The sequence below is a fragment of the Ammospiza caudacuta genome, chromosome 11 (genome assembly GCF_027887145.1).
Source record: "Ammospiza caudacuta isolate bAmmCau1 chromosome 11, bAmmCau1.pri, whole genome shotgun sequence".
Lineage (NCBI taxonomy): Eukaryota > Metazoa > Chordata > Aves > Passeriformes > Passerellidae > Ammospiza > Ammospiza caudacuta.
Window position 1 is genome coordinate 16,448,699 of NC_080603.1, and position 22,829 is coordinate 16,471,527.

The 22,829-nt window shown below is 44.6% G+C and overlaps 1 protein-coding gene across 2 annotated transcripts in view; it reads left to right on the forward strand.

Annotated features, from left to right (window-relative positions):
- The window catches only part of FGF12 (fibroblast growth factor 12), a 218,734-nt gene that overhangs the window by 72,283 nt on the left and 123,622 nt on the right, over nt 1-22,829 (forward strand). The window contains exon 1 of one of the 2 annotated variants that reach the window (XM_058812070.1): nt 7,712-7,894. The exons of the other annotated variant lie outside the window; for it this stretch is intronic. Within the exon in view, the coding sequence (XP_058668053.1) occupies nt 7,807-7,894 (88 nt within the window). The 5' untranslated portion in view covers nt 7,712-7,806. Of the gene's footprint in view, nt 1-7,711; nt 7,895-22,829 lie in introns of those variants that run through there. 2 annotated transcript variants of the gene reach the window in all.

Sequence of the window (22,829 nt, forward strand, 5' to 3'; positions counted from 1 at the left end):
ACTATAAACAGAGAAAAAACCTTCTCTATCCCATGAAGCTGGTGTGTGGTATGTAGATATCCATGTGCCAGGGGGCTGCAGAGCAGAGGGGGACTCTTGGGCTAATGGGGAACAAGTCAAGTTCTTCTCTGTTCACAACACTGTCAGCCAAACACTCCTGGTATTCCTCATTGTCTGACTTTGTTTGAGAATCTTACAGAAATGTTTTATTTTTATGAGATCAAAGCCTGTCCTTGCAATTTTATTTTCATAATAGTGCTAAAGTACTTCAGCAAAGTTGAGACACTTTAGAAAAATGTCATTTTAAGGAAAATAACATGTTAATTTTTTTTTCAACTTCCCCAAAGTAATAGTGTACTCTTACAAAGAGACAGATTTTTTTTGTTAGCTCTCTTGCATTATGGTGAGGACTACATGATATGAGTCTCAGAAAAGGAAATTTTCCAGACAAGAATTTTAAAGTTCACCTGGAAAAAAAATATACCCAGTAGGAAGTCCTGTCCTAACAACCCAGGATTTCAAGGGTGGCTCTTACAAAGGTCTTGTAAATCCCATCTTCAGATCTCTTGAAACATTAATTTTCCTTTACCTACATAGACTTTTTATAACTGTGCTGTAATATTATTATTTAATACCTAGCTTTTGTAATTTTCTTCCTTTCAGAACCAGCAGGGACAAGTCTGTGTATAGGTCTGATAAAGAGCCTTAGCTGTGCTACACTGCAGAGACTGGCAATTGCATGTTCCAGAATAGTGGTCTTTCTAGAGAAATCTGGTTCAGATGTGTCTCTGAGCACTCTTCAGCCATGGTGGCCACTTAATGAGTGAGGGTCTGATCTGTGTTGTCCTGATCGTGGCTTTTCTGTCATTGGAGCGGCTGTGAATTGGAGCAGAAAGCATTTCTTGTACCATCATTCCCAAGGCAGGCAGTTAGGCAAGTACTTGCTTGTCTTGATGAGGCTGTGCCACATGTGTTGTGTTAGCATGCCAGAATAAATACACTTCAGGTCTAGACAACAGTAAAAGGCTCTGTAAGTGTCACTGGAAGTAGGCAGATGGGGAGGCTCGTGCTTCCACAGCTGCTGCTCCCAACCTCAGATGCCCTCTGGAACATTAGGAGTGAGTTTGCTGGAGGGGAAGGGGAGATGGCTTTTGGCATGCTTGGTCTATTGTACTTTTACCCTTAGAAAATCCCCTTTATTAAAGCCTGACAACTTTTCCCTGTGAGGTGGATGGATTGGTTGCACTCCTAGATGAGGAAAGCAGCCTGCCAGTTGTTCATGTTTCACGCAGGGAGCTGGGGGGAAAGCCAGGAGCACATCCTGAATTTGGAAGCTGCACCTATTCCAGCTCTGGCTGTGCCTTGGTGGCTGCCTGCTGAAAGCAGAGGAGCCAAGGGGCTGTTGGTGGGCAGAGCCCAGAAGCTCTGCTGGCCAGCAGGCTGGATTGCTGCCCACCCCAAACCCTGGCTCAACTGTGATCTGCTGCCCTCACAACCTGGGTCATGCCTCAGGAAAAGCCATCATTACCTACTGTGGATTAATAACCTCAGTTACTGGAGCCCCGTGGGTCAGATCTTCCTGTGCTGGCTGCATTACAGCCCTTTAATCTGCTTTCCTCTCTCATAACCTCTGAGCCTGGAGGGATTGGCAGGCAGGGGAGATCTTCTGCCTTCCAGCATGTTTTCCCTTGGAAGGGCTGCAGATGTGGAACAGCAACCACAGCTGGCAGGGGACTTGAACCCAACAGAAAGGTGCACCTAGAAGGTGCTTCTGCAGCTCTCGGGTTCAAAGGACAAATGTGGCAACACCTGGAGGTTTGCCATGAACTACATCTGCAAAAAATCACAGCAGCCATCCTGTGGGGGACTGGCAGTCAGGCTTGGTCATCTAGGCAAGGGGCTGCATGCCTCTTGAGGGGAACATCCCCCCAAATTCCTTAATGTTCCCTGGGCAGCTGGGTAAAGGTGAGACACAAGTCTGGATTTCTGAGATGCCTCTTCACTGGGTGTTTTCCCTAAAGAAAAAAGGGCAGGTCTCATGAGTGGGGAAATGGCCAGTGAAGAGGGACTGAGCTGTGCAATCTTGGACATGCTCCTAAATGATCTTGAAGAGTGAGAGGATGAAGAAGAGACAAAATCTTTGAAGTAAGAGAAACAGAAATGGACATAAAAGAGCTACAGAAGGAGCATCTGGTATGGAGCATCTGCTGAACTAACAACAGTACAAACTGGGGAGGAGTGCAGGGTAATGCACCCATTGATGAAACCCAAACATATGGGGGGATGTATCTATAAATATTTTATATATATATATATATAAGGGTAAGGGGTGCTACTGGGGTCCTTTTCACACATTTCCTCACTGGAAAAAGACCACAGAGAAAGTGAATCTCTCCAGAAGTCCTAGCTCAGCAGATGCAAGCAGAAATTATTGGAAAAGGTACAGAAAGCAAATAGGAGCTATCATCCTGCTGAGCTGGAAATCCCTGGAGCACTTGCACCTTGAGTACTGTGTGCAGCTCCAGTTATCCTGTCTCAGAAAAGATGTGATAGAACTAGAAAGGCACAGGAAACAATGACAAGGCCAGTGGAGCGTGAAGAGGAGCTGCTGCCCAGGGAATGATGGAACAGATTAGGCATTTTCAGGTGCCTTCAGAAATGAAACAACTGAAGAAGGAAATACGACAGAGGTGTATAAAACCATGACTGTTATGGAGAACATAAAATTACTATTTCACAATATAATCTTATAATGCTCACCTTAGAAGTTAAGGTGAGCATTAAATGATTAAATGGAGCTATAGAGAAGGAGTTTTAAACTAATAAAAGCTTTTTCCTGCCACATGATTAACCTGTGGAACTCCTTGCCAAAAGATGGTTAGGAGGCCAATGGTATTACTGGTTTCCAAAAATGAGTATAAAAAGTAGTTGGGGAGAAATCCATCCAGGGTTCTTAAAAACACATTGTGAGACATCCTGTAGATGAGGGCATCTGCTGGGCAGTGGAAGTGGGTGGAAGGAACAGTGTCTGGCTACCTTACTTTTTCCAGAGTATCTGTTCTGTGCTGCTCATACTACTGCCAAAATGTTTGGAGATGCCCTAGAAGTTCAGGTTCTGAGGAAGTGTCACTTTACTGAAAAATATTCAGAATAACCACTTCTCCCTAATTCAGACTGGACACACAAAGCCTTCTTTACATGTAATATTAGATTTCTTCTTAATGTCAGGAAATTCATCTCCTGAGTGCTCATTACTATAAGCTCTTTATGTGTCTGAGGATAAACCTATTAAATGATCAAGGCTATGGGACATCTTTTCTTTTGCTCTGGAACCTGCTTTGGTGAGCTCAGAAAGGGCTGAGATTTTACCAAGCCAGTCTCTCCAGCAAGACCTGGAGTTGGTGGTTTCTGTTCACTCTTGCTCAGAAAAGCAACTACGAAATTAATCTTTCTTGTCTGATGTACGAAATCAAGCTTTTTTATTTTTGCACCTTTTATTTGCTCTCAGAAGGTGTGTGGTATACTTTATCCATGGTAGAGTTTTCAGAAGAATCTTTCTTTGCCTTAGTGCAGTTTTATCCTGATAAGGAAAAGGCTAATTCTCTCATTAAATCACCAGAATGAGGACTGACAAATGATTCCCTACTTGTCCACAAATTTCTTATGTGACCCTCAGCAAAGCCCTCACCTTTGCGCTGCAGTTCCCACTGTCTCTGGTGTGATTGTGCTGTGCTTTGGTGGAGCTGGGTGCAGTAGGAGCTGTATGTGGCTGTTATGTCCCTTGCCAGCTTCACCAAGGGGAAAAGGGTAAGCAGAAACAGCCAGAGAGCACAGTGGTGAAGTGGTTTGCACTGAAAAGGGCTTGGCCCGTTTTGGTAGATTTTGCTCTTGCAAGGAGATGTGTTGTGGAGTGGTTCTCTGCCACCACTGAAGAATATGCAGTCAGTGATCACATATCAACCCATGGAGTGAGCTTGGAGAAATGAGCACCAAGTGCCAGGAGTTTTGTAAATTTACAGAGAGAGGGACAAGGTGCAAGCTCTGCATCAGCACCAGCTTGGACAAAGCTCTTAAGGTTAATGGGCCCTTTCTCATCATATCCGCCCGTGTTTGGCCAGAAAATGCAACAAGGGCAGAGACTTGCAGCAAAACCCAAACCAACCAACCAGAAATAACACACCTGCACAAGCTGTTTGTGCACCCATCACAACGTCCAAAGAACTACCAGTCAGTATGGATGACAACAGAACAGCAAAGATTATTACTGCCTGTGTTTGAACACAAGGAAATTAGCTTTCCAGCTACTCTCTTCTTGGAGCTTTTGTAGATTTTCTTTCTTTTTTGGCTTTTGTAACTGGTGAACTCACACACATTATGCTATTTTAATACCTAGCAAAGAGCCTTGTCGGCTAAATCACCTTATTTTTCTCTGATCAGAGTGCAGTACATTCCTCTTTTTAGCAGAAGGTATTAATTTAAATTCCATAATCCTAAACATATTCTCGTTTCTGTTCAGTGCTTCAGAAGGCCAATGGCATTTTAATTTAATAAGGGAGAAACACACATGACACTGTGTTCCCTGTAAATGTCTTCTGACCTCAATGAGGCTTTCACAGCTTTCTTTGTGTTCTAGCAAATGCAATCTCTGCTTTTATTCAAGCACACTATCATTTCTAATACCTGTGTTCTACCATGGGTAAAAATTTAAATATCTCCAGCGTTTTCACAGTAACTTTTGAGATGTTATTAGCATTATTATTTAGTAGTGTGAGCTCATCAATGGAGCTATAGTGAGATTTATGCACCGCTGTGTCCCATTGAACTATTGTTTGGGTACATGCTGTCTCTCTGCGCTGAAGTAAATTTTATTTTGGTTTACCTTGTTTTCAGATTAAAATGAGTTAACACATCTAGCAATGTCTCGATTTATGTCAGCTCCATTTATCTTTTCAAATTCTTTAAGCTTTGTTTACTGGGCTAAGATTTACCTAATTGGGTACATGATATTACTGAGTATTTCGTAGCATGTAAACACTTGAGTCATATGCATCACAGTTCTTCCTTTACCATTTTTATGCTTCCATTTTGCAGTCTAAACTTACTTAAATCTACTCAGTTGGCAAGAGCACGTGCTTGTTGCAGTCCTTACGGCCCTTCTTTGGAAATGTCAGGTAATATTCATTTTTTTCACTGGTTGAGTATGCTCTCTTTTCCTCTAATGTGACTCAGGAACTGCCCCTTAGCATGTGCCCACAAAGGCTAGATTATCAGCCTTGCTGCAAGGTGATGGAAACTCCCCAAAGAAATGGGGATTATTTTATTAGTGGGTTTTATGGGTTATTTTGAGTAGATTTTCCAGGAACAGCTGTGTCTAGTTTAATGAACAGAGGTCTCAAAATTCAGCTACCTGTTGCATTTTCACTTTTTATTCTAACAAACATCTGTATCATGTCCAAGGCACTTGCCCTTGCATGTTAATGAGATAAATCTGCCCATTTCTATGCTAGGTTGATACATACAACATCTAAGTGCAACTCTTCCCTCTTAACTAGTGCTGCACTTCAGTCCTGGCCTCCCTAAATGAGAGCCCCTCACTTACAGCTCCACGTTGGCTGCTAAGCAAGGAGGGCACCTTGACTTTGGATCTCACTGTACTGTACTTGATCAGCCAGATCCAGAATTGTTCTCATCTCAAACATGCTGCTGAAGCATTTGCAGAAAGAGGACTGTTATTTGTTTATGCTATTACTGAAGTACTGGAGAACCACCAGTTGTGTTTTAGGGCTTCAGGGTGCACACTCCTTCTGGCCTTGTTCCAGCTGGGCTGTAGGCTGGTTCTCTGGTGATCAGGTGTAGCAGAGGACTGAAGGACAACTCTGGGAGAAGGGTGAGGTAACCACTGTAGTCTCAGTTTGCTATGTGCCCTGACATGGCACCATAGCCTTTCATGATGGCTTTGGAGCAGGGATTGCTGAGGAGTGTGATGGAGCGATGATCCTGGGTAACTGGGGACATGGGGAAGGGCAGTTTCATTCAGCTTTTTGCTATGACTTGGTGCATGTGCAAGGTCCTGTCTAAAATAGCTCATAAATTAAGACAGAGTGATGATTTTTCAGCCTAAGTCACAGCAGATAACAAAAACTGAGTTTAACATTAATCCCAGGGATATTAGTAACATCTTCCATCCCTCTAACAGTCCTCAACTGTATGCTACTGGCTTTGCTTCCAGATAAGTGCTAGTTTTTAGCATATGAAGTAGAGTTGACTGGAAAAATAAGAGCTACCATATCATGAAATGTTTAGCATTTTAATTGGTTTTTTTCCCCCCTTTATATTCAAGAGTAAGTCTGAAAACTGTGGAGTATTTATTGAGGGCATGAAAGACTCCGGATGCTCTCAAAAATATTAGTTTTGCCACACATGCTTGATAGATTCTCACTCCTAAACAGCATCTCTTTTGTTACACCTGGGTTATGTGCCTCAGTACTCTGATCTAGATGTTAACATCTAAGTGTGTATCCCCACTCTCATACCACTGAAGTGCTGGCCAGAAGCTTGTTACATCCTAGAGTGCATTCTCTGGAAAAACATCCATCTCATGAGCTGGTCAGACACACCTGGTCACTTCTTCCAGGTATTAAGGGAAACAAAAGCAGAGAAGGTTTTGGAAGATGGTGTGTGAGTAGGTAACCCTGCTTGAGCACAAGGTAATTCAGTTAAAAATTCACCCTTCTGCTGGGTTCCTATTTGTCCCAGAGGGAGCTGCTTTTTAGTGCACTATTAGAGTTCATTCAGGGGAAAGAGTTCTTTTGAACCACTTTTGTATGTGATAGTACTGTTTTGTCGAAGGAGTTTTTCTGTGCTCCTGTTCTTTCTAGCCTTATGCTGTGGATTTTGTGTAATTTCATGAACTGGAGACAGTTCTGGTTAGTTTCCCATCCTTGCATGTGAAATATGTGCCCTACCTTTCTCTGTGCAGCGCCAACACGGAGACTTGAGTCTGCAGCGCTGTAACAGCGACAGTTTAAAAATGGGTAAAAAAGAAGGTACCTTCAGTTTCAATGGAGCGCCCTTCGCAGGAGGCTAGTGCCTTGGGGCAGGTGGGAAGACGGAGCCTCCCTCGTTTGCAGCGTGCTCATCAGGGAGCCCTCCCGTCTGGGCATCCGCACCCAGCAGTGCTTTAGGACCAGAGGTGTCCCTCTTCCCGGCCCCGCTGCCGGCCCCGCAGTTCGAGCCCCGGCAGGGCCGCGCTCGGTGCCGTCTGTAGCTGGGGCAACGCAGGCACCAGCCGGGCCAGGCCCCGCACGGCGGCCCCGGCGCTGCTGTCTCCTCCCTCTCTCCCTTCCTCCCTCCCTGCCGGGACTCGCAGAACTCGAGCACGGCGGAGAACTCGAGCACGGCGGGACCGGCACCCGGGGGGGGGGGAAGCGGCAGGGGCCCCGCCGGAGGAGCGGAGCGGAGCGGCCGAGCCCCGGCGGCGGGGGGGTCCCGGCGGCCCGGCCCGGCCCGGCCCGGCGGGGGCTGTGCCGGCAGGGGGCAGGGCTGGGAGCCGGCCGCGCGTGTTTCTAGGGCTTGACGTCCTTCCAGCCAGCCCGCCCCGCTTCCCGGCACGGCCGGCCCTCCGCCGGCGGACAAGTCCCGAGAAGTGGCGGCGGGGTCCCCCTCCCTCCCCCGGGCGCGGCGGGGCCGCGGCGATGGGCCGGGAAGTTTGGCGGCGAGGGGGCCCGGCGCCCCGCCGCTGAGAGCCGGCCGCTCCGGGGCCGGTCCCTTTTCCGAGGAGCGGGAGGGCGCCACAAAGTGAAATCCATGAGGATTCTCGGGCTTCTCCTGGAGAAAGGCTCGCATATGCTGCAGTGTCTCTGTGGAAGGCGCCTGAGATCCAGCCACAGCCCAGGTGGGGAGCGCGCGTCCTTGTCCCCGCCGCCCTCGCCTCCCCGCCCGGGCGCCGCTCGGCCCGGGCTGGCCCCGTTTCCTCGCCGCCCTCACTCCCTCCCTCCTTCCCCTGCGCCTCCGTCTCGCCGGCGCCGCGCACAGGTGGCCGGGATGGGCCGGGCGCTGTCCGCGGTGCTGACCCCGCCGTGCATCCCCGCACCGAGTACCCTTGATTCGGCATCCCCACGCCCGGCTCCCCTCCGCATCTCCGCCCGCTGATTCCCAAGCCGGCCCCTCTCTACCCGAGGCCTGGCCCCCACCCCACCCTGTGCCTAACCCCGCCTGGAGCCCCCACCCGCACTGAGCCCCCACGTGTGTCCTTTGTCCTCACAGAGATTCCTGCCTCGCACATGACCCTCATTATTGCTCCCCGTCCTACCTGCAGCCCACTCAGGTCCTTTTTCTTCGTATGGGACCCCTGTATTTCTCATCTCACCTGAAACCCCCAACTGTGATTTCTGTTAGCACCTGGCCAATATGGGGATAACCCTCCCCAGAGTGCCAGTGGCCCCAAACAACTCTAGGGTTGGCCCCTGTGTGAGAGCTCTCAACACTTTGTGCTTCTGGTAGTAGTAATGTCGCAGTGGTTTTCTGGTGGAGAGTGCTGAATGAGTTTTTGAATGGCAGTGTACTTACAGGCAAAGAGAAATCCCTGCTTGCTCCTGATGGGGGGCCTGAGGAAACTCCCAACTCCTCTCTCAGCTCCTAGTCTGTTGGGGAGAGAGCATTTCTCTAGGATGGGAAGGAAGTGCAGTGGGGCGAATTTCTGAACAATATTTGTGATCCTAAACACTTCCCCTGAGCACTTCTTGAAGAGGGGAATGAGTGCATGAGTGCCTTGGTTTGGTGTGGTACTACTCCTGAATTTTAGGATATCTTGTTGAAGCTTTTAAAGTGGTGTTCCTACAGTTTAAAGTTTCCTCAGTGCTACACGTTTCTTCCATGAATCTGAATTTCCCTCTCTAGAACACTGGGTAAATGGTTCTGGAGTGAAATCCTGTGTTATTGTTGTTATTATTAAGATCTATAGAAACTACTAATTGGATGTTTATGAGGGCGTCTCTTAGAGTATTCTTTCCTAATGCTTGTGTCGGTTTTTTTTGTGAAATCTTGGTCCTAGAAGAGAAAAATGTCCCTGCCTCTAGTGCAAATGCTTGGTCTTCTCTTGAAGAGAAAGGCAGTTCTTAGGGGACCACTGTTGCTGCGGTAGCCTGGATTCCCTTATGGCCTTGCTAAGGAAAAGCTGTTAATGGTTATAGGCACCCGTTTATGCCTCAGTAGCCTCTTCCCTCCCATGAAACTCTTGTGTGCAAGTTGCTGTCTGTGACAAGCTCATGGCAACAGGGGAATCTTTGGGAGAGAACACTGGACTTCCTTCAAAGCACGTTCTGCCCTGCTTTGAAGAACAATATGATAAATAAATAGAATAAATTGTGGCTGCATGTGGAAGCCGTATGCACGCTAGTCTCTTTCCAGTAAAAAACTACAGTGGAGTTTTCACTGTAGTGCTATGTGTGAATGTTTGGGTTGTGTCTTTTGGAAGATCAGTAAAGAGAACAATAAGCTACTGGTAAAAGTGGGGTGTGCTCAGGCCATGGGGGATGCTAGGCTGTAACTTTAGAGAACTAGAAGTCAACGATAGTGTCCTAATAGTTTCCTGGCTGAGCTGGTTTGGCTTTACAGGTGGATCCTATACTGGAGTGTGTTTGATGCATATATGGTGCTTGAATCTTTTCTTATGTTCCCTGTTCTGAGGAATGATACTGAACATTGAGTAGTCTTTGTATTTCCTGATGTTGTGCTGTAAGGAGACAGACTATGGGAATGATTTCCTATTGTAATCTCCAACTGAGCTTATTTTCCAGGTACTAGCCCCATGCCACCATGAGCCTGACAACTCCAGATGGGGTCTGTTGCTTTGAATCAGCATGCTAAAATACATTCCCTCTCCTTGGCTGAACTTCTTCATTTTCTGTTAAGGTTGGGGATTATGTTCTTGAATAATGCACAATAAAAAGGAAAACTTCCACTTATAAAAGAGTCAGTGTGGGGTGGGCCTGCTGGGGGATAAATCTCCTTGCTAACTTTTTCAAAAGCTGAGCATGCCCCAGGAGACAGGTGTATACTCTGGCAACAACCCTAAAGGTGTGTGCTGTGCCCAGTGTGGCACTGTGGGGCCAAGCCAGTCAGAGATGTAAACCAGCCTAAGGGTTATAAAATTATGGGAGTGGAAGGACTGTGGAAACATTGACTACAACAGTGGTGGCACAGAATGTTGTGAACTACCTCCGTGTCCTTGATCCTCTGATCTGAAGTTATTCTGATGGATTTACCAAGCCTTTTGCCTTCCTCATATCTGTTTTCTTTAATGCAAACAGCTCATAAGGATGTAAGCACACGTTTAAAGTCAGATTCATATTTGTGTGTTGTGCTGACTCAGAGCGTTAGACCACTCCTGATCCTGACAGAAGCTAATGCATGACACTTCAAAGAGAAACAGTGAAATATTGAAGGTAGTTGTATAGTACTGTACAGCTCTATTGTGATGCTAGCAAAAACATTAGCAAGATTTTTTTTATTGTTATGCAAAGACCTCTCACCTCTTTACTTTAGCTAACTCTAACCTGTTGTTTTCTTATGCTCCACTTCCAAGGTGTGCGCATCTTGTCTAATGGGCAGGCTGGGGTTGTTTGAACACCACCTTGCAAAATGGGGCTTAATGGGTCTCCAGGCAATCACAGAAGTGCAAGTAATTCTTAGTAATGCAGAGTAAGAGATTTATCCTCTTTCTTTCTTTACAAGTATTTTAGCACAGCAGCATCCTGTGTCATCTTTCAGGTGTTATCTTAGTTTCAGACTTTGCAAGCTGACTGATTGTATTGCATGGACAGAGGTATTTCCCGTTCAATGGTGCAACCACAGTTAATTTTGTTAAGTGTTTTTTCCTTTGATTTATTTTCTCTGCTGACATTCTTTTCCCCTTTGCTTAGGAGGTGTGGTTTGCCAGTCCAGAGTTTTTTTTTTTTTTTTGCTTTTGGCTTCCTAGCCAAAAGTATGAAACAGATAGCTACTGCACTGTTAAATTCAAGGTAAACCTTAAATAATGCCTGCATTGTTGTTGTAGCTGTGACTAGAGTTGAGAAAAACTATTTTTGCTGATCTGTACCTGGTTTGCAGCCACTTTGATGTAAAAGGCCCTGTACCCATAGACTGCATAATAGCAGCATGGAGAATTCTGCTAGTGAGTGTGTTTTAGTCTTCCTCCATAAGGATTTCTTACTTGGCTCTATGAGTGGTTCTGTCTCATGCCTGTCCTCCCCTTGGCTCTGGCCAGACTCTCCTGTGGGATGCATCATTGCTAAAACCACAGATACTTCTCACATCAACCAGCAACAGCATTCAGCATCAGTGGATTTTCAGCTTTATTTTCAGTAGTAGAGGTTTAGTTGTATCCAGAGACTGATCTATTCTCAAACATTTACAAGAGTGCTTCTCAGTTTAAGTCCCTATTTTGCAAATTGATGCCTTCAGTACAAATTAAGCTCATATTGAAAGTAAATCCTGAACTTGGCTTCCATGGGAGTCTCACACTGGTGAAATTTGGAGATGCTCCTGGAAATATACTGATTGATGCTGGCTTTATGGCAAATTAAAATGATGTCTGGCACAGTAGGTCTTCATATTTCTCCAGGCATCACAACAATAAGTTTGATATTTGGGGCAACAGGAACAAGCATTCTGTCTAGGTAGGCAGGGTCAGGCTGTGCCTCTGCCATTAATCAGCCAGTCAGTTGCTGCCCATATAAATCTTTGCATTTTCCCTGAGACTATTTAGGGCACTGTCATAACAAATCTGCACGTGCAAGACATCTTCAGATGCAAATGGAATCACACACATAGGAGATACAATTGCATATGCAAGAATAGCATTTGGCTTATGAGCAGAACAGGCACTCCTTTGTTTGCTTGTGCAGTCATCTGTGCATCCATCTACATTTTATTTACATACACTAGTTCTTCAAAATTTTCCTACTGCTCTTTATTCAAGTAAACAGCAAGTTACAGTGTGCAGCAAATATTGCACAGTTCAGCTTCAAATTACTGGAAGCAGCAGCTCTGTGTATGTAAGTGACAGATAGTGGAACCTGCAGAACCTGAGTTCAGGGGGCACAGAGAGGCTTTGATCTGTGGCAGCTCAGAGTGTGGATGTGCAGTGCTGCTGGGAGATGGGAGCGGTGGCTTAGCGGGGCTGAGCTGGAGCTGGGAGTGGGTCACAAGGCTGAGAAGCGCTGGGATCTGGCTGGGGGTCATCAGTGCATTTTCCTTCCCACACATTCCCACACCAGGTGTGTTGCCTGCCATTCTCTGCCACTGTTATGGTACATATTTTGTTTGGGCTCCTTCTTCGTGTTTTGTGTTTTTGGAGAAGTAACACTTGCTGACCAGTGGAAGTTAAGTAGCTGTGCTGTTCTGGGATAATGGCTATTGTTGACACTCATATGCTAGTGGAAAGAATATCTTTGTCTGATTTAGTTTAATTCACCTGGGAAATGAATTAAACAAAACTCTGAAAACTCTTTTTTATTATAACAGGAGCACTCCTCTGGGGTATTATTCAAGAATAGCTATAGCATTTTAAATCCACGCTTTCCTTTTTTCTGAAGTAACCCTCTCATGCAGACATTGGCTAAGCATCTCTCCTGGAAGTCCACAGTGCTTGTGCATCTTTTTTAAAAAATCTGTTCTAGAAATGATTAATTTTTTAGCATTTTTATTTGGTGAAATTACTTGGTTTCTATCATACAAAAATTCCAGAGATACAAATGATAATGAACTTAGTTATACACATATAACTTTAAGTGCTTGCAGCCAGTTCTCTGTAGTTATGCAAAGGAAAGTCTTTGATATTATGCAGGATTTTATTTTTCAGTTTGCAATAAGGTATTTCATAAATCTTCAAAAGAAATGCAGGTCTAGGAACACTCTGGGTGTAAAGTGGCTTAGCAATGCAGAGCTGTCAGCCAGATGTCTGAGGTTACAGATCTGGGCATCTGGAATTGCTGGATCTTAACTCAGTCCTCTGAGTACTGAAACTTGTCTGGGTCCTACCAGAGCATCACTGATACTGAATCATATTTGAAAAATGTTTTACTTTCTCCGAATGAGGAAATACAAGCAAAATAAGAGTCATTTGAATTTTCTTAAGTACCTGTAATCAGGATGATGAACAGTACTTTGAAGCAGAGGTTGGCTGGTTTATGGCACTTCTCACCTAAAGGTTTGCATGGTTTTGCAAAGGAATAAAGCTTCGCTTCCTTTGTTTCCCAATCTCAGCCAAGAAAAGAGTATGAGGTGTCTGAGGTGTACAATTGCAATGCATTATAAACTGAAATATTTATGGGAAATGTTAGCTAACAATATAATGAAATATTTTTTCAGATTTTCCATTTGTTTTCCTGAATGACTGTGTGTATAAAATTCTGTGTTGCTGTTTTTCCACTTGAACTGTAACTAAAGAATGCAGGGTCAAAGGGAGATATTTAAAGTTGACTTTCAGAGCAGATGCATTCAGCTTAAGAGCTGTGTGACCGTTGTTAGGTTGTGTCCATCGAAGACCAAGGAGCATTTCCGGAGACAGGTCTCAGCTCACTGAACCATCTGAGTGCAAATTTAACTCTATTCGTGCACCTAGTCCCAACCAGAACCATTACTGAACCATTAGATTAGTGGTATGTATCATCCCTAAAATTATTCTTGTTTGTCCTGTCCACAGAGCATTGACAGTAGGCTTGTTTTCTGCTTCCAGCAGATCCCTCTGGAGGTATTTCACAGCCATCAGTTCCCAGATGGGAAGCCCTGTTCATTAAAGAAATTGAAATCTTCCTGTTTATGAGAGCAATCTACTTCTGGCTCATTGAACTTTGTCTCAAAACCAAGCCACTTGTCTTCCCGTAGCCCTTTCTGCTGCTTTCCAGAAGTAACCTGTTTAATTTTTTACCAAACTGATGCTAGTTTTAAATTTTTTAGTCCAGGTTGTACATTTATCATCAAAAGTTCAGCATGGTCTGAAAACTAGATGAGATTTCTTGTAGAATATATATTTTTTTTCAGTTGTAAAAGACCTCTAAGATTGAGTACAACTGTTAACCCAGCACTGCCCAATCCACTAAGTGCCACATCTGCATGTCTTAAATACCTCAAGGGATGGTGACTCCACCACTTCCCTGGGCAGCCTTTTCTAATGCTTAGCAACCTTTCAGTGAAGAAATTTTTCCTAATATACAATGTAAAGCTCCCCTGATGCAATTTGAGGCCATTTCCTCTTGTCCTGTCACTTGTTACTTAAAGAGACTGACCCTTACCTTGCCACAGCCTTCTGTCAGGGAGTTGTAGAGAGCAATAAGGTCCCCTCTGATTCTCCCTTTCTCCAGGTTAAACACTCCCAGTTCCCTCAGCCACTCCTCACAGGACTTGTTCTCTAGACTCTTCCCCAACTCCATTCTGGAGCTGGACGGATCACCTCAGTGCCTTTCTTGAAGTTAGGGGCCCAAAACTGGATACAGGAATTGAGCTGTGGCCTCGTAAGATGCTTGTAATGGATAACAGATGCAATGGTAGTGTGCAAAGCTTTCAATTGTGTGAATAAATGTTTGATTAATAGGCCTTTAAATAATTCTTCTTCGCCTTGGAGGAAAAGAGATGTATAATGTTTAATAATAAAAATAGTGTTTCTTCCCATAGCCTGAAATGGCATGGAAGGAGGTAATAATGTTTTGTATGGCAAAGCATTTTTCTAAATGGCATGTTTATGCCTTTCTAGCATGGTGGCTGCAATTGGCTGCTGGGCCGATTTGCATGTGCTAAATTGCAGTCCTGGGGATCTGTGAAAACAACCCAGCAAAGCCAATCTCAGCTGGGAGCATGGAAGCTTCTGCTAAATTTGTGATGAGCCACCCCCAGGCCCAGCGTGAGTCATTATCATTGTTTTGTTTTCCAGAAGTTGGTACCAAATGCTTCCAGGATCCAAAGCGTGGATTATCTCTGGAATTGTATTTGTTCCCTCAAAGCTTTGTTTGTTCCAGATAAGAGGAAAGAATAGGAAAGAAATCTGGTTTAAAAAAAAAAATTGTTTCCTTATTAGTGTTCTCTTCCTGCTTTTAATGTGCACTCACAGCCATTTGTTCACTTGCAAACCCACTTGTGCATGGCCCAGCAGTTGCTGCTCAGTCCTAATCAGTTTGCTTTGTGCTGCCAAGGCAATGTGGGGGCTACAGTAAATACAGTAGCATGAGGCAACTTGACTGAAGTCATTGTTTGGCTCTGGCAGAGCTGAGGTGGGGAATTTCTGCTGTCTCTTCTTCTATTTGCCTTGCTGGTTTCTCAGTGAGTGTTTTTATGAAGCCACAGCTGTGTGTGGGACCAGCTGGGGCATCCATTTGCTGTAGGTCAGGAGTCTTTGGTCTGAGGAGTGCAATGGCCTGATCCCCAGGATCTTACACCTGATGCCCACTTGCTGTAGTTGCTGGTCCCTGGGGAGATAGGACAAGGTGTTGAGAGAACTAAAACCCCTGCCCTGTGCTGTGATTGTGACAAACAGTACATTTGTTCCCAACTTCTAGCCCTTGTTTCAGGCTGTCTTCTGAAACAGACTTCTTTGTGCCATGGACTATGCAAGTGTACCTGCAGGGACTGTGGGTGGGATGCAGAGGAAATGCTGAGTCCTGCAGAGGAAAGGTCCAGGAGTAGGAAAATGCATGTGTGTGGGCATACAGAAGCATATAGAAGTGATTAAAATTCAAAACTTCAACATACAGTGGGTGGAAAAGACATGGACACCGTGGGAGGCCTACATGAGCATGGGAATGGAATAAGGAGCTGAGAGCACTGAAAAAGAGGAACGGACAAAGGGGAACTTCTAGTGAAACTGGTTTTAAAATGTAGTTAAACATGCTGTGCTTGCTTTGTGGACAGAAGTACCCAATCTGGTCTTCCCTCCTCTGCATTACTGATTTTCAGGGTGGAGAAGTCTGCTGGGAGGATCCAAAATACGTCTGGAGGGAGGGGCAGGCAAAGCACTCTTCCTTATGCAGCTGAGGGTGAAGCTGAACACAGTTGCACAGAGCATTCAAACTGGAAAAGCACAAAGGATCAAAAGTGTCCATGACATTCCACAAGGCTCAAGCCTCTCTATGATGTTGCTGTGTCTACAGATAACCACTGGAATAGTATTGCAACGTCCTCCATGCTGCAAGTTCCTTCTCAAGCTCTGGGTTTCCTCTTTTGTTGCAATGTGACATGAAAACAAAACCAAAGAAAATAATAATTCTACTTCTGGTGGGACTGGACAGCCAACACGCTGCCACTGCTTTTCTGAGTTCCTGTGACTTAGTGTTGCTATTGTTTATCCGCTTTTGTGGCTTTTTGGTGGTGGAGAGAGGGGCATGTGAGCCTGTGTTGAATCGCAGCAGTGAAAATCAAGCACAGACCCCTTTCCTGTGTCCCAGTGCATGGTGCTCCCCTTGCTCTCAGTTCTGTGTGCCCAAGCCCTTTATTTCCCAGCTGCTTCAGTTTAGCAATAGCATAGGTGTATCCTGGGTGGTGTATTTGTGAGGCTGGAGGGAGTCTTAGGTGGTGTTTTTGAAAGGCTGATTTCCCCAGGTATTTATGCTCAGTGCAAGCAGGGTATAATCTCTTAAATATTCAGCTGGTTGATCAGACAAATATGTATATAATTATTCACATATGGCTTAATGTTCTGTGGCTGTGCTTGGGTGTTCCTCTCTAATAACTCTAATTTACCTTTAATGGACAAGACAAAGAAACCTGGTTTGCTTTTTCCTCCGTTTCTGCATTTGCTGGAGTTTCTCTGATGAATCCTTTACTGTGCTCACCCTTAACCTGAAGAGGCAGTTGTGGGACTATAAATCATGCTCCCAGATGCTTGCAGGCTGCTCAGCAACGAAATGCACTTTCCCTGCCCCGTCTTCCCTGCTAAATGGCTGACACACATCTTAAAGCATCTTGCTGGAGATCTGTTCCTGCCCTGCAGCTCGTTTACAGCACCTTGGCTTAGAAGGTGATGCAACTGTGCTTTAGAGTTGGTTTGGGGCTTTGTTTTTGAGGTTAGGAAAGGTTAGAGTTAGAACAATGAAATTTGTTCAGATGGTGTGTGAATCATGAATAAGGAGGACAATTAAATGGGAGCATGTCCTTTTCTGAGGAAACACTTTAGTGAATGAATTTCACACTTGTTTGGCATTTCTGGCAAGTGGTGGGTCTTGCTGAGAGTGCTCCCATGAGAGTTTCTCTCCTACTCATCCACAGCTCATGCCCTTTGGGTCGATACTTGTCTGTCTAACATGCTGTTTGGCAGGGAATGCTCCCACATCCCAGAGAAGGTCAGGCAATACATGTTCTAAATGATAGTCTGCTAAGTATAAAAATCCAAACCAGAGGCTTTTCTTTGTTAGTAGTGAGAAAAAAACTAACTCTGAACTGGCAGAAAGATCCAGGCAGGCGCACTGCTTTGTGAAATAGCCATGGGTACCTCTTGGGGACTGTGCTGTCTGCCATAAGGCTGTGTCTACTCCATGGGAAGAGTTTATTGCTTATGTGCATGGCCACTGAAGAAAAGTGGTTCAATAAGAAAGTCAGATTTTGATAAGGGACTGGCAGGGTGTAGAAAGAGAAATGTAGAGCCCTGAAGTGTTCTGGGAAGATACTTATGGGTCTAATTTCCACCCAGAGCAGGGACCAAGGACTTGTAAATCCTGCTCACTCAGCCCAAAGGCATCACTTCTCTTTCTCTCCTGTCACCCTGTTCCCTTGTGTGACCTCCAGACTCACTGCAAGCCTCAGACTCAATAGATTTTCCCTGATGCTTCTTTGCTCCTAGTCTGTAGAAGGGGAGGACAGCACAGTGCTGAGGAGGAGAGAAAGGCATTGAATCTCTATTATTTATGGGAGTGTTGTTCATTTGGCTGGTAAAATGCTGCTGGGATTAAGTGTTAGAGGAATGATGGGCTTGTTACTCAGTGAGCACATGTTGCCCCACTAACTACCAAAGGACAGTCGTCTGTTTTAGCACTTCTATAATCGCTTGTTAAGCTTTGAGACTAAGAGCCAATATGTCTTACTCCCTACTTCATCTCTACTTTATCCACAATGGTGTTGTGTTATAGAGGCAGATCTTCACTGGGTTTAGTGTAGCCTGGAAATAATTGTTTGGAAAAAAATGAGAGAAACCTCTGAAAAAGTCACCAATAGAAAGATAAAAAGAAGTAGCGTCAATTAACAGAAAAATACAAGAGCAATTAATCTGGGCCAGAATAAAGTGTCCATCTAGTCCAATAGCCGTCCTCCATCCACATCAAACAGGAAAGAGTAAGAAAATATGATCTGTCCCCCAAATGCTCTCCCAGCTGCTAGCTATTTTCAGCTTAGAAATTATCTGAGTCAGACGTGGTTCAATGTACGTAAGAGTTCTCAGTGGATGTTTCTTTTCTGTACTTGACCAGTCTCCCCTTGAGTTCATGTATATTTTTAGCATCATAGTGTCCTGTGGAAAGGATTTCCCCAGACCTGTTACATGAAGAAGCCTGTCTTTTTCTTTGTTTTGAACTTGATTCCTGCTTGGGTTAATGCTTTCCAGAGACCAGTACTGAACGAGATAGCGAGTAACAGACCCCATCCTCCTCTCGTGCTACTTGTGATTGCAGAGACCACAAGCATACTCCTGCTAAGCTGTTTCTCACAGTTTGAAGTGTCTTGGATCTTATTGCTGCCTCTCTCTAAACCATTCCCAGTTCTAATAAATGCTTGTTGCAGTGAGAGCAGCACATCATCACATGCTTGCCTCAAGTAAGGCGTTGCTTTTCTTTATGCCCAAGGGTTCAAAACCAATGGGGTCAGTTCAGCTGGAGAGACAGCAGTTGTCATGTGGGGTACAGAAAGGAAAGCGGGCTGGTGAGTAGGCTGTTATGGCCAAATGATGAGTTCTGTAGCTGTCAGTCCCTACAAGCTTGTGATCAAAGTGGCATCTCAAGCTGTGGGTGGACACAGCCTCGGTGAGCCGCGTCAGGAGATGAGGATGGCCGTGCCGGAAGCTCCGTGTGTGACGAAGCGTGGGGGATCACCTTGAGACACGACTTCAGCTCGGGGATGCTTTGAGCTCCGTCCTGCCTGGTGAGCTGTGCTGGCAGCTGGCTGCCCATGGACCAGAGCAAGAGAGGGGGAGCTGGTTCCACTCTGATATGAGAGGCTGCCCCTTATATCCAGAAGAGAAAAACCAGGATACCTAGGGTGGAACTGAGCTCCTTTCGTAGCATATCCAGATTTGGAAGGGACCCACAAGGACCATAGAAATCCAACTCCTGTTTTAGTATGCATCTGCCCCATTGATTGTGTTTGCAATATCTCCACCATTTGTAGGGGAAGCCAGGGAGAGTTGCTCAGTCTTACATTTAGGCTGTGGGTACCTGCACATAACTCCACCCTGAGTTCCACCACACCTTCCTCTGCCTTATTGCCTGTTTGTAGTGTGGAGACAGTGCTGCCTTCTTTGCAAAGTACCTGTGTGACTAACCTAGGACCTGTGTGACAACAGAGGGACTCTGAGTCTCAAAGCTGTTTAATATTACTTTGTCTGTACACTGGAACTGGAGAAAGGGGGTAGGATTTTAGGTATTTAAGAGAAAACGCACCATGAGAATTTTAGAGTACAATTGAAATTCCTCATTTGTGCTTTAAGAGGCATTTGAGACTTCCAGCCATTCAGTAAGCTCCCATTAAAAGAACATGCATTACAAATTTCTCATGTAAAAGTATTTAATGTTCAGTAGGAGTGCAGCTTGCCAGGGAGAATATGCTGGCCGCCTATTAAGAGAAACAGATGAAGGCAATTGCTTTCTAAGGGTTAAGTATGACCTGTAAGCCAAGGCCTGCAGCGTTAGCAAGTGCCAGCCAGCAGCTGGAATAGCTCAGTGATGGATAACAAGTGCCCTGTCCTTCCATTCCTCCAAAGAGAGCCTTGCTCAGTGAAGGTTTCTAACGCTGAATCAGCAACAGCACTGGCTCTCTAAAGGGCTCCGAGTTAACAGCTTCTGCACACTAAAGGTTAATGGTGATATTTCAGGAGGTAGATTTCAGAGGAAAAAGGTTTTTTTCACTGTTGTTTGGGGTTTGCTTATCCTCTCTATATTACCTGCAGCAGTGTGCTAACGCATGGGCAAAGTGGGCTGTGACCTCAATCAGCTAGTTAATTTTAAGCCCGTGCTTAAGTGATTTGCTAAAACTGTGCTTATTCAGAGAAAGCAAGCTGATTGTATTTTCATTGCTCAAGCTAGGTGAATTATAGCATCTAAGTGATTTTAATGATGAAGGAGCATATTATGCTTTGAAACAATTATTTACGTTCTCATGAAGAACATTAGTATCAGTCAGTATGTCTGATGATTGATGGCCATGCTCATACTTGCTAATAACCCCCTCAAAGCTATTTGAAATACTGTATTGTGCACTTACATTTTTATCTCTGTAATTTTAAGATGAGCACAGCTTATTAAACCAAAGTATTTTTATGTCTTATGTCAATAGAAATTGTTCTTTTAATGTTCAGAAGGAATTGGTTACAGAAATATGGGAGAGAGAGGGAAGAGATTGTTTTCCTTTCGTGTTCAGTACATTCTTCATACTTTTGCTTTTTGATGACTAAACTGTTCTGTATTTGCAATTGAAAACTGTTGATTGGAAATTCTTGTGAGACTAACATAAATGGGGCTTGATTTTGAAAAATACATTCATGATCGTTTGCCTAATTTGTGTGTGCAATTAGTGTGATTGCCACTGGAAATGGCCATCTGAGAACAGACTGTTGGAGACTTACATCTTTTTCTGATCTGTTTTCTCTCTCTCCTCCTTAAGGTGCCAACTCCTATGATGTCTAAATATTACCCATGGAAGTTTAATTTGGTAATATGTTTATTGATATCCTTTCATCTCTTACCTCTCCACTTTCAGGTGTTTGTTAAAAGGCTGAGAATGATTATTCCCTTCTGCTTCCTTCTCAAGTCCACTTGACACAACGTAGAAGAGGTTCTTTCATCTAAGTTGTTGATCTTGCAATTCAGAGAATCAGATCTCACTGGCAACTCTAAAGACTCTTACATGGCCATAGTAATACTTAAGTAGTTTCCAGATGTGCACAAAAGATTACAACTCTCATCTGTTAGGTCTCTTGCTCCCTCCTGAGGAAACTTGTGCTCACAAGGGACATTTATTGGTGACAAAGTGGAATTGTTTCATTTTGCTTTGTTTTAAACATGTGATGAATTAAAAATGTAAGATAGATGAGTCTCTGGAGTATTCCCTTCAGTGAAGCTGTGAAACCTGGTTCAGTTTAGGGATTTGAAGGGCATGTCAGCTCAAGACATCTTTGAGCTGACTTGGAGTCCTTTTTGTAGGAGCATGCTATCAAGGTTGTAGTTCCTTAATGGTTTCATTGATGGGTAAGAGAAGGGAATGAGCTTGTGACCCCAACCTCTGGGAGCAGTACTCTTATTGCCTCCCATTGCTGGTGCTGGGGATTAAACCAGTGGGAAATTACCCTGTTCTTATTATTGGTATTTTAAAAATGAATTGCTTTTAATCAAACCAGCCTTACAAGAGTCATTGTGGCTATACAAGTGCTGCTGTTGTAGGGAGGGAATCAGCAAGAAAGGTGTAGCCTGAGGCAGGGAGAGGAATGGGTGGAATTGCCCCTGTTTGCAGCTACTCCCACGTCCCTGGGTTTGAAGCAATGGGCACAGCCCCACTGCTGGTGACATTCACATTGCATTCATTGCTCCTGAAATGTTCTCCATCCTGAGGTACAGCTAAGTCAGATCTAAAGATTAGGTGTACCTTCCAGTCTGGGGTGTGACTCAGCCCTACAGCTGCAGAGGTGGGAGAGCTGTGGCAGTGAACAGAAGACAAATATCCCCTGGCTCATTAATGATGGGATGGAGAGCACATACTGCCTGATTGCTTATTGCCTGTGGCCTTTCATTAAGGGTAAACTCAATTTGCCCAGTATTGACAGCTGCCTGGTGGAAGGGTCATGCTATGTGGCAGGCACTGAACTGCCAAGAACAAGCACCCAGATACAACAATATGTCAGAAATTATACAGGCAGTGTATTTTGTTCTTTTCTCTTGTGCTTTATCTTCTTGTTGAGAAGAAACAATTTCTAGGGATGAGACATTAAATATGTCAATCCTGCCTTGTCTGCTAGCTAGGAAATGCTGGAAAGTTAATGAATTTAAGTGGGGAAGATGGTTATTGTTTGCACTTGCTTGTTCCTGGCCTAGGTTGAAACTCATTTAATTAAAGGAGTGTAGTATCCTTTCCAACGAGGCCCCCAAGCCAATCAAAACCTTTGGGTTTTTTCCTGCCCAGTGTTTCTGATCCTTCCCAAAGCATAAACATTTATTGTGCTGTGAGGGAGAAGTTTAGAAAGAACAAGCAGACCATGATTTGCCAGGGAGCATCAATTTCTGCTGGCCCTAGCACCGCTCTTCCCCCTGCTCTGTCCAACCAAAGGCCCTCTCCATTAGCACAGCTCACTCAAGCATCTTCCCTCCTCATTCTGAGAGCTGCTCCAGCCCCTTCCAAACATATAATTATAGGCATGAAAAAAATAAATTTGTTCTTATTCAGCACCTGATAAAGTGGTGACTCAGACATTTTCATTTTCCATTGGAAATGCAAGTTCTCGCACATTCGGAGTGCTCACAGCACACAGCCTGAATCTTAAAGGGAACTCTGTCTGCCCCCTGGAAGGGCAAAATAGTTACAAATGCAGGATGCCAGGTGGAGGCTCTCACAAGTAGCTTCATTTGTCTACATGGTGAAGCAAACCA